General features: G+C 44.1%; 1 protein-coding gene across 2 annotated transcripts in view; it reads left to right on the top strand.

Annotated features, from left to right (window-relative positions):
* The first annotated feature begins 1140 nt into the window (after window positions 1-1140).
* The window catches only part of PACS1 (phosphofurin acidic cluster sorting protein 1), a 170648-nt gene continuing 160227 nt past the window's right edge, over window positions 1141-11561 (top strand). Inside the window, exon 1 of one of the 2 annotated variants that reach the window (XM_037838047.1) lies at window positions 1141-1694. In XM_037838047.1, the coding sequence (XP_037693975.1) occupies window positions 1339-1694 (356 nt within the window). In that variant the 5' untranslated portion in view covers window positions 1141-1338. The remainder of the gene's footprint in view (window positions 1695-11561) is intronic. The other variant, XM_037838048.1, reaches the window with a different exon arrangement.

Below are 11561 nucleotides of genomic sequence, written 5' to 3'. Positions count from 1 at the left end.
TCCTTTGTCCTTGGGGAGTAAAAATAGGCAGCTTAATGCCCTGGCTAGGCTGGGGAAGTAGAATGGGCTTGGAAAGTAGGCCAGGTCAGGCCTTCCTAACAGACCTGTAGTGGTTGAAAAGATGAAGAACTTGAGTCCTTACTTGTGAGAAGCCATAGCTCAATCTAGATGGTCCCAAGCCCCTGGGTAGTTCCAAGCAGTGCCCTCTGGGATTTGAGGTAGGGAGTGAGAAAGCCTGCTTTCTCCAGGTTCTAATCCCCTGGTCCTGAGAAGTCTTCCTGACAGGCTAGACCAGGACTGGACCACTGGGTCCAGCAGGCTGAGCACTGCTGGGAGGGAAGTCCCGGGTTGCTGCTGTACTGTCGTGGTGGGGGTGTAAGTGCACCAACTGAAGCGCTGACTTGCTGGGGGCTTCAGGATCACTTTGAGTGTGGGAGACCCCCACGGAGAGGAGGCTGTTGAACTAGGTCTTGGGAGGGCGGCAGCGGATATTCCAAGTGAAAGAAATTTAGGGCCGAGGTGCTGGAGGGGAGAGCTGACCCTGTAATGAGGAATTTGTGGGGGGAGGAGGCTGTAGGGAGAGAAGAGAAAGGAGGTGGGCCAGGATGGGCCAGGCTTAGCTTTATCGTTCACTCGTGTGAAGGGCCTCTTGGACTCGAGGCCCCTGAGCCCCTGCCAGCACTCGGGGCCAGAGACAGGCAGGGGTGGAAACTTCCCGGCCCGTGGGTACCCGGGATGGCAACGGCCGCAGGGACCCTTTACTACTCCCTTTGCTGGTCGGGGCCGCAGGGTGGGGACCAGGTCGACCTTCGGAAAGCGGGGTTCGGCCTTGCGCTCGGCTGGCAGCTGGTTTTTACCTCCGTTCCGCGGACCAGAGGAGGCCAGGCGCGTTTCTGCGATAGACAACGCCCCCCCCCCAACCGGCTGGGGCCGCGCCCCGGAAAAGCAGGGTTTCCGCTGGCCCCGCCGCTGCGGCCGCGAGGAGGGCGGGCGGAGGCGGCTGGGGGCCGGGCGGCGAGGCCTACTGGGCGGATCGAGGGGCGGGCTCCGCCTCTCGGCTCGGGGTGGGGCTGACGCGAGCAGGACTCCCCGCCCCCCCGGGCACGCCCACCCAGGCTCGGCGGCGCGAGCCGCAACAGGCCGCGGCGGGCGAGCGCGAGGACAGCGCACCGCGAGGCCCCGCGCGTGCGTGCAGACTCGCGCTCGCTCGCGCGCCGGGGCTGGCGGGCTGAGCAGAGGAGTCGGAGCCCCCGCCGCCGCCGCGGGCGAAGCCTCGGGGTCCGCTCGGCGTCGTCCCGGTCCCCGTAACTCCCGCTTCCCCCCACCCGGGGCCGGGCCATGGCGGAACGCGGAGGGACGGGCGGTGGTCCCGGAGGCGCCGGGGGCGGTAGCGGCCAGCGGGGCTCTGGGGCCGCCCAGTCCCCACAGCAGCAGCAGCAGCAGCCGCCGCCGCAGCAGCCGCCGCAGCAGCCGACGCCCCCCAAACTGGCCCAGGCCACCTCGTCGTCCTCGTCCACCTCGGCGGCGGCCGCCTCCTCCTCGTCCTCGTCCACCTCCACCTCCATGGCCGTCGCAGTGGCCTCGGGCTCCGCGCCTCCCGGCGGCTCCGGGCCAGGCCGCACCCCCGCCCCGGTGCAGATGAACCTGTACGCCACCTGGGAGGTGGACCGGAGCTCGTCCAGCTGCGTGCCCAGGTGAGCGGCGGGCGGGGTGGGACCGGCGCCGCGGCGGCCGCGGGGGCTGCGCCCGCCGGGGCTGGATCTGTGCCAGGCCCCGCCTCCCCATCCGTCCCGGTCCCATCGCTGAAGGGGGCGCCGCCACCCCCAAGCTAGCTGCCCGCGGCTGCCCGACCTGGCTCCTGCCAGGCCTCCAAGGACTCCTGCGGGAACCCCACCCTCTTCTGGCAGCCCCATCTCCTGCCTCTGGCGCCGGGACCACCCTCTTCCTCTCTGAGACGGGCCTTCTGGACTCAGACCTAGGCCATGTCCCGTGGGATCTGACCGAATCTGGCTTTCCTGATGGTCAGTTTCCCCGTATAAGTCACTAACACCTTCTTCCCTGCCTCACTGACGCCCGTGGGCTGTACATACGTTAAATAGGTTTGGTCTGTATCTCATTTTATATTCTTTCCCAATACACTCAACATGTGCCAAATTGGGTTCCACTTTCTGCCAGGTAAAGCCCACATAGTAATCCTTGGGGCTTCTAGTCTGTCTTCAGGACATTATGTTCATTTGTACTTCCGATTACACACATTCTGTCCCAGCCTTTATGCTCTTATTTTTTGGGTTCTGATTTAGTGTCTCCTCAGGTGTATTTTTTTCCTCCCCACCTTCACCCCTTACTCCCTTGTCCCCCAGGAACTGCTCACAAGTTCCTCCAGCCCCAGTTACTGTCTTGACCACAAGTTCAATCCATTGCTCTGTCTCTTGGAATCATCTAGGGACTTCCCTTCCATTGGCAAAATATGCCAGAGTTTGGGATATTTTCTGTTTTTGTATTGGCAAGGTAGTCTTTCTGCAACTCTGGGGACAGTGGGCAGTGTCTTAGAGTTGACACCTTGAATGACAGAGTGTGGAGCTCTGTTAAGCTTTGCCCAGTAAGCCCAGAGAAGTGTCTGGAGGTGTTCTTTTTGTCACCTCTAAATTCAGCTGATTTAGTTGCCTTGGACTCTTGAGCTCTCTCCCTTACTCAGTTAGCCTTGGGCAGATAGACATCTAAATCAGAGCTAAGGAGCAGCAGCATCTGGTTCTACTCTCAACTTTGTTTATTTATCCCTACCCCCTTTATTTTGAATTATTTCATGCATAAAAATTATATTTATTGTAGATAAGATATTAAAAAAAAGGTTGAGAATTACCTCTATCTTGACTCCACTTAAGGAATAGAGCATTGCCAGTTCTCTCAAAACCCTCAGGTAGCGCCTTCCTGGCTGCATCTCTCTTCCCCCCACAAAAGTAAACACTGTTCTGAATTGTGTTTTTATCATTTCCCTTTTTAAAAATTATGGTTTTACCAAATATGTGCATTCTTCAACAGTATGCTTTTAGTTTTGATTGTGTTTTGAAGTTACAGAAATGCTGTCATACTGTATGGGGTCTGTGATTTGTTGTAGGTTTTTTTTTTTTTAACTTAGCATTTGGTTTGTGACAGTCATCAGTGTTGTCTGGATAGCTCTAGTTTATTTTCACTAATGTATGCTATTTCGTTGTATGAATATATCAGAATTCTCCTCAAGATGACCATATGGATTGTCTCCTGTTTGTTAACAAGAGCAGTAATGCATATTTGCACTGGACTCCTGGGTCTCTGGTGCAAAAGTTTCTTTAAGGTGTATATATATATAGAGAGAGAGGTAGAATTGCTCCCCCAGGGTATATACATCAGTAGTAACATCACTAGAGATAACGTTAGACCTTTTTCCTCCCTCCCCCCCACACTGTGTGCCCTTAATGTTTTAGCATTCACTTCCTTTAGAGTAATCAGAAGCCACATAAGCTTAATGTGCTTTGGCCAGAGCCATGGCTCGTCACCAAATTCAGGTGGGAGTTCAGTATGTTATGGTATTCCTCTCTTCATCCTAAACAGGCCTCTCCTCTTCCGTATAGGTCCATCTACAGCTGAAATAGTCTAATCCATCTCTTTCAAACATGAAATCACCGTGTCCCCTTCCTACCAGGCCTAATGTTAATAATACATTCTTGCTGGTTCTTCCTTTTAACATCTATCACAATGTTTGGGAGGCCTGGATGGCTGCCTTTTCTGGCTTGTTAGAGTGAAAAGGCATCTGCCAACTGGCAGGAAACTGATGTGCAACAGAGGGGGGGCAAATAAAATCACTGATGGCTGCTGATTTTTGTCTGTTACCTTCATCTACCATCACTGAAAAGTCCATGAAATAAACTTTTAGCCCAAGAAGTAGCCAGGCATCCTGATCAAACTGATCATTATTATGCTAACTTGGTGTGAGAGGATTAGCCTGACTTGTTTTCACTACATGCAGTGAGCATGCAGTTATGTCATGTTTACTGACCAGTCCTTGAGATTGTCAGCTGCCCTGCTCCTACTTTGTTTTCCAGCTCCAGCCGTCACCCTTGTGCCTCCCAGCTCCCTGTGGAGCACTTGTGCTCTTTGGAGCGTGCTGCTTCATCTGCAGCATGGAAAATAACACCCTGTGGGGGAGAAAATGCCTGCTATTGGCCTTTCTAGTTATTAAAGTCTTCCAGTTAATTTGAGGTCTCCTTTGTATACTTGCTCACGTTGCTTAGGATGTATTGGCAGTGTGCAGCACTCTGTATATAGCCTGGGATTAAAGTTCTCTTGTGTAACTCAAATGAGACACAGACATATGACATCTCTGTGCATAAGAAATGGATGTTGTGGAATTCAGTCTTGTGAAAATGTGCAAAGATGAGTGGGTTGAAAAGTCGAGTGTTAGAAAGGGCATGATTCCTTTTTTTGTTCCCTATAGGCATATAATTTGCTTTTGAGAAAAATGCCTTTCCCTCTATTAGATATTGAAATAAAGATAGCCTTGTGGTCATATCTCAGGTGTGCAGTCTGCTCTTATTGAACAGCTACCAAATTCCCTCAGAATCCATGGAATTTTTAAAACATTTTTTATGGATGAATAGCGTAACTACAGTTGGCTTTAAAATATGAAATTCTTCTATTCATTGTCATTTTTACCAACAATTAAAAAATAGATTAATACATGTCCATGATTAGAAATTCCCAAATAGTAAAGAAAGATAGAAAATGCAAAATCCTCCAGCCCCACTCCTGTTCTCAGTCTCCAGAGGTAATCACTGAAACATGGTTGGCTTTTAAGATTCTCTTACAAGAAGGTGGCTTTATTACAGCTCCTTTATGAAAGTCCCAGCTTTAGAAGTTGGCACTGGTCCCTGCTATCACACGAGGCAGTACTAGCGCAATCCCGTGTGGCACAGACAGTGGTGTGGCACCAGGCTGTAGACCAGGAGGCATGCTGCTTGATCTTAAAGAAAAAAGCCTCCTTTCTGATCCCTTCTCTTCAGTCTTTGGATGGTGATGTTTTCCCTGGTACCCTTTCTTTCCCTTTTTGAGTTGCTATAGATAAGAGAGGAAGAAAAATTATTAAAATTTCACAAATACACAAAATTTCTTCGGTGGCATAAAACTGATTTTTAGGACACAAAATGTGCTCTGCTGTATCACTCACAAGCTATATCACATTTGTCTGTTGGTGCATATCGTTATCTGTATGTATATTTAGAGGAGTTCAGCAGTTACCAGTCACATTTCTTCCTAGACTACATTTTTTTTAAAATTTTATTTTGAAATAAATTCAAACTTACAGGAACAGTTGCAAAAACAATACAAACCCCATACACAGAACTCCAGCATACCCCGACCCCCCTCCCCCGATACCCCGATCCACCAACTTTAACATCCTGTCACACCATTTCTTTCTTTCCCTCCCTCCCTCCCTCCCTATCATCCATCATCTATTGCTCTGTCTTCTGAACATATGAGAGCAAGCTGCACACATCCTTGAACAAACAATATAATTCACATATACATTTCCCATGAACAAGAACATTCTTCTATGCAATCCCATTAAGTGCAGCTAAGAAGTTCAAGAAATTCAACATTGATACAAAGCTTACATTCTATATTTCCTTTTTTTTTCCTTATGTCCCAGCTGTGTCCCTTTGAGCCTCCTCTCCTGCATCCTCAGATCCCATCCAGGATCATCCTTGGCATTGAATTGTCATTATCTATTTAGAGTGTCTTTTTTTTTTTTTTTTTTTTCAATTGTGGAAACATATATGCAGCCTAAGTCTTCCCATTCCAACCCCTCCCTAGCATTCCATTAGTGGGATTAATCACATTTAGAATGTTGCAATGCCATTACCTTCCCACCATCCATTACTAGAAATTTCCCTTCACCCCAAACAGATACCCTACACTCATTTCTTAACTCCCCATTGCCCCTTCCCCCACTTCTCGTAACCCATACTCTTCATCTCTATGGTCATATTCTCTGATACTTTCTTTGTGTTTACTGTGGGGCTTAAATTTAACCTCTTAAATCTGTAACAATCTTGTTTTTCTTTGATGCCAACTTAACTTCAATAGGACACATAAACTATGTTCCTATACTCCTCCATTCTCCCACCTTTATGTAGTTCTTGTCAAAAATTACATATTTTACATTGGGTCCAAAACCACAGATTTATCATTACAGTTTATGTATTTTAGATCCTGTAGGAAGTAAATAGTGGAGTTACAAATAAAAAATACAGTAGAATTGGTATTTATATTTACCATGTGATCTTTACTGGAAATCCTTATTTCTTCATGTGATTTCAATCAATTTTTTAGTGTCCCTTCCTTTCAGCCTACACAATTCCCTGTAGCATTTCTTATAGGACTGATCTACTGGTGATGAAGTCCCTCAGCTTTTGATTATCCGGGAATGTTTTCATCTCCCCCTCATTTTTACTCTCCAGGTGTTTGTGTATTTTGTAAGTCTCTGATGGTTATTGACTTCTATTTGTATTCCATTGTGGTCAGAGAATGTGCTTTGAATAAATACAATTTTTTTTTTTTTTAATTTATTGAGGCTTGTTTTATGTCCCAGCATATGGTCTACTCTGGAGAAAGATCCGTGATCACTAGAGAAAAATGTGTGTCCTGGTGATTTGGGATGTAATGTTCTATATATGTCTGTTAAATTTCTCTATAACTCTCTCTCCTTTCTTTGTTTCTCTGTCGGTAGGGCCCCCTTTAGTATGTGAAGTAGGGCAAGTCTTTTATTAGCAAAATCTTTCAGCATTTGTTTGTCTGTGAAAAATGTAAGCTCTCCCTCAAATTTAAAGGAGAGTTTTGCAGGATAAAGTATTCCTGGTTGGAAATTTATCTCTCTCAGAATTTTAAATATGTCATGCCACTGCCTTCTTGCCTCTATGGTGGCCTCTGAGTAGTCACTACTTAGTCTTATGTTGTTTCCTTTGTATGTGGTGAATTGCTTTTCTCTTGCTGCTTTCTGAACTTGCTCCTTCTCTTCAGTATTTGACAGGCTAGACTACATTTTAAGAAAAGGATACTGAGGTTAAGCCTCATTGAGCAGAAGGGTTGGAACCAAACAAGGTGGCCTATCTAATTCGGCAGGATGGACCTGCTCTGGAAGGACTGCTGGAACGAAGGCTCTTGCTGGCAGTTGCCCCTCTAACCAGAAAAGCACAAGCACTAGGCAAGCCGGATGTAGTTCTCTGTGTTCTTACTGTGAACTAGGATGAACTCTTCCATGCCTCAGTGTGCATCCATTAACTGGGAATACTTGTTTTTAACATCCATTCCAAAATGTAGATGGAACCTATAGATCCACCAGAGAAAGCACTCCTTCAATGACAGGGATGAAGTAAATGTAATTGATCCAATAACAGAGACCTTGTGAAATTTCCATTATTTCCCTATCATTAAATGTCTTAAAAGCATATTTGTACCTTGGAAGATTTAAATTTCACACGGTGAGTGTTGTAACAGAATAGCCTCTCTATCAGTGTAATGTTATCCATCGTCTCTGCAGAAGCTCAGATTCCTTAGGTCAGAAAGAGAACAACTTTCAGAGTCTGTTTTCCATGTATTGATTTACAGATCTTTTGGACACATTGGTGGTTATGTGATTTTTTTTTTTTTTTAACTGTCCAGTTTCTTAGCTAAGTCAGTAAAGTGCCGCTATTATGGTTAGTGCTGGCTGTAGTGTGCGGGAGGGCGGGTCCGGTCGGAAAGCCTTTGTGCTTTGTGTTTTTCACTGCCTCCCCTCAGGGGGCTTGTCCTGGCCTGGGCTTGAGCATGTTGATGTAGACCAGGGTAGGCTCAGTGGGCTCTTGAAATCTGGATTTGGAGTTGGCCTGACTTGCATCTGTGCCGTCACATTCTGGAAGCAGTTTGGGCGTTTAAGGTAGCTGTGGGCGTGATTTGCGAGTGCTGGTCTTTTTTCCAGCTTAGAGTTCGGAGTGGGAGTGAGGACTCTTGAGAAAAGTCAGAATTTGAAGTTGGCCTTAGAACTTCTTTCAAAGGATCTTCCCTTCTCTAGGCAGAGATGGAGGAAAAACCATCATAGCTTCTGAAGGTTTCGGAGAACCAAAGATGTGTGCCCAGACACACACCCTAGCATGTTTTCCCTCTTACTGACACTCATAAGGCAATTGTCTGGTTGGAAAACTTACTGGACCTGTGTTCCCTTTCACCTCATTAAAAACCAAAGAATGGCTTTAGTCACAGCTCAGGGATCACCACTTAGGCAGACCTGGCCCCTTTACCTAGTGGTGTGGTGGAGGTGCCAAGTAGATAATGACTGTACACTGTTACTTAGCTTATATAACTTCTAGAAAACAGTTGCTCAGATCATTCCATTTTACATTCAATTATGTCTTAAGATCATGAGCTATTTTATTTTTTTAAAGCTGGGCAGTCCAATACAGTAGCTGCCAGCTACTGTGGCTATTTAAATTTAAGTCAATTAGAATTAAATAAATTAAAAATTTTTTAAAATTTTGATTCTTCAGCTTCATTAGCCACATTTCAAGTCACACTAACCCCGTATTGGATGGGGCAGATGTAGAACATATCCAGGACTGCAGAAAGTTTTATTAGATTACACTGTTTTTGAGAGAAAATTGTCTAAGCACAATATCTCTAGTATTGTTTATGGTTTCTCCCTATTCATTTAACTGAACTGAATATTTTTGTCCTTTTCCAAGTTATTTTAAAATGTCCCTTTTCTTTGCTAGATCAAGGACCCGTTAGTTTTCTTGTTAGTTTTTTTTAATCTTTAAAGTTATTACCTTTTGGTCTGCTCTACTTTTTCCTGTAGGAATTTGCTTCCCTGCCATTTGTTTCCCACAGTTTTAGTGGGTCTTAGTCAATATCTATTGAGAAAAGCATCCAGAGGGATTAACACCAAAATGGTTTTAGATGGTAGGATTATGGGTCATTTTAATTTTTGTCTGTATATTTTTTTTTTTGGTGATTTCTAAATTTTCCACAATAGACACGTATTACAGATGAGATCAGTATAAATGTTGTTTTATAAATATGTATTGGCTCTGTGAATATATTAAAAACTATTGAGGGACAGGACCCCCCAGATGAATGAATCTTCCTGGTGACATGGGACATGGATTCCAGGAATGAACATGACCCTGGCATTGAGGGATTGAGAATGCCTTTTTGACCAAAAGGGGGAAAAGAAAGGCAACAAAATAAGGTTTCAGTGGCTGAGAGAATTCAAATAGACAGAAGAGGCTATCCTGGAGGTTACTCCTATGTAAACTTCAACTGGATATGCCAGATGACCACCGTATGATAAACCCAAGTCAACAATAGTCCCGAAAACCCTAAAGAATACCTGGATCCGTGTCTGGGACTCTAGAAAGGTTTTACTCACTAAGTTTATTCTTCAGAAACTTAAATCTTTCAGAGAACTTCTGTGGCAGCTAAGTCCCAAAACCCAGAGGCAATAGCTTCTTCAAGAACATCAACCAGATGTGTCCCCTTTTCTCAGAAAGTCAGCACCCCTTTTCTACATTAACGAGTTAGAGTGGTCACTGTCTAGACATTCGTGAAGATTGGGAAAGTGATTAAATTAGAGGAAGGGATAGCAACAGGTAAGATGGAATTTAACAAAGGATTATGAGTGCTGAATCTCTATATAATTTTCTTTTTCTTAGTTGCTAGGGCATTAGAATAGCTAGAAGGAAAGAATTGAAATGGTGGAACCCCTAGCATCCTTTGAAATTTGTTCTATAGCTACTTGTTAAACTGTAATTTGAAAGCTATCACCTTTTTTATGTATGCTATATTTCACAATAAGGAAATAGCTGGAACTATGGTACTGTAATTCATAACAACTTTGGAAATTTCATATATATATATATATATAACTACTTGTTAAATCATACTTTGAAAGATTATTTTTTGTATATATTTCATAATAAGGAAATAACTGAAACTATGGAATGTAACCCATAATATTCTTTGAAATTTTTTCTCTATTTGTTAAATTGCACTTAGAAAGTTATCGTTTCTATGTATATATGTTATGTTCTACAAAAAAAAAAAACAAAAAAAACTACTGAATTGTACAATCCCCCCAAAAAAGTATATATTGAATGAATGTTGGATGACTGAGGAAATGGGGGGACTAAAGTTTCATTCCACTCATTACCCTTTTTTCTTGGTTCTAGAGTTCCTTGTTCATTTTTATTGATCAGAGATTGTGAATGGAGATTTCCTGGTGGTGGGTGGATGGTATGGCATAGGTGAGAAGGTAATGTTGATGATGGCAGATTTATTTATTTAATGCTTGTGCAGATTCTTTTAGTCTGTAAAGTTTTTAAAATACAATGATGATCACAATATTTGAGTTCAGTTCTTTGATGACGAGAATGTTTGAGTTTAGTTCTTTGATGATCAGAATGTTTAAGTTTAGTTCTGGCTTCACCAATTTTTTGACCTTCAATACTGTTCTCTCTCTTTTCTCTTTGGGAGTAATGCTTCTTGTCCTACCTACGTTTCATTCATCCTTTCAGCACTTCCAGTACTTTTAGTTCTGCAAACATAGATGCTAGGTAATGCCATAGATTATTTCAGCAAAAATATTTTAAGAGCTATGATTGTGCTTCTTGGAAGTTACACCATGGGTAATTTATCCTCTAGGTTCTTGGTGACCTGATATGGCTATAGGTAGTTATGAAAAGGAGTGATGTTTTGAAACTTGATGCCTACCACAACACCTGTTCATTTCTTTGTATGACATTCTGCCTCTCAAACTTATTCTGAGCAGGGTTTCCCCCAGGTAACATTTTGGATGTAACTGTCATATTTAATTGTCCCTGAGGAAATTCACACTGATTGTTGTGCTTGGATAGAAAGGTAATTTTTCTTTTCAGTTGTCCTCTGAAACGTGTGTGTGTGTGTGTGTGTGTGTGTGTGTGTGTGTGTGTGTTTCTTCCTCTTTCTGTGAGACAGAGATTCTTTGTAGCAATTCTTTTATAGTTGAAACACACAAGAGGCTTAGGACAACAGCCATCATATATTTGATCCCTCCTCGTTATCTTTTTCCTAGCTCTTGTTTAAAAACACCAAATGGCCTCAAGGTTTAGGAGTAGTTTTCTCTTCCTATTTCTCTGTTTTATGGTACCTTCTAAACATATTGCACATACTTTGCAATTCTACCTATCTTCGGCCTCCCCAGTCTCCTCCCAGAATGCAACCACTGGTAACAGTTCACAGTGATATTTTACAAATGAAGATCAGATCGTATCACTCACCTCTTCAAAAACTTTCTAGTTTGTTCATTCTGCAAATGCTTATAGACCAGCTGGTAGGGGCCACAAATAAAATCCTTCATCTCATGAAGTAAACATTCTAGTGGGGGAAATAAGAGACGCTATCACATAGCTTTCCATCATACGTAGAATAAACTCCCTTTAATGGCTTGGGAGACTCTCTGTGATCTGGACCCTTCCTGTGTCTTTAACTCATCTTCTGTACTCTCACCCCTGCCTTAG

This window comes from Choloepus didactylus, chromosome 6, assembly GCF_015220235.1.
Source record: "Choloepus didactylus isolate mChoDid1 chromosome 6, mChoDid1.pri, whole genome shotgun sequence".
In the NCBI taxonomy this organism is placed as follows: domain Eukaryota; kingdom Metazoa; phylum Chordata; class Mammalia; order Pilosa; family Megalonychidae; genus Choloepus; species Choloepus didactylus.
The sequence above is the reverse complement of the archived record's forward strand: the minus strand, read 5'-3'. Positions and strand labels throughout refer to the sequence as shown.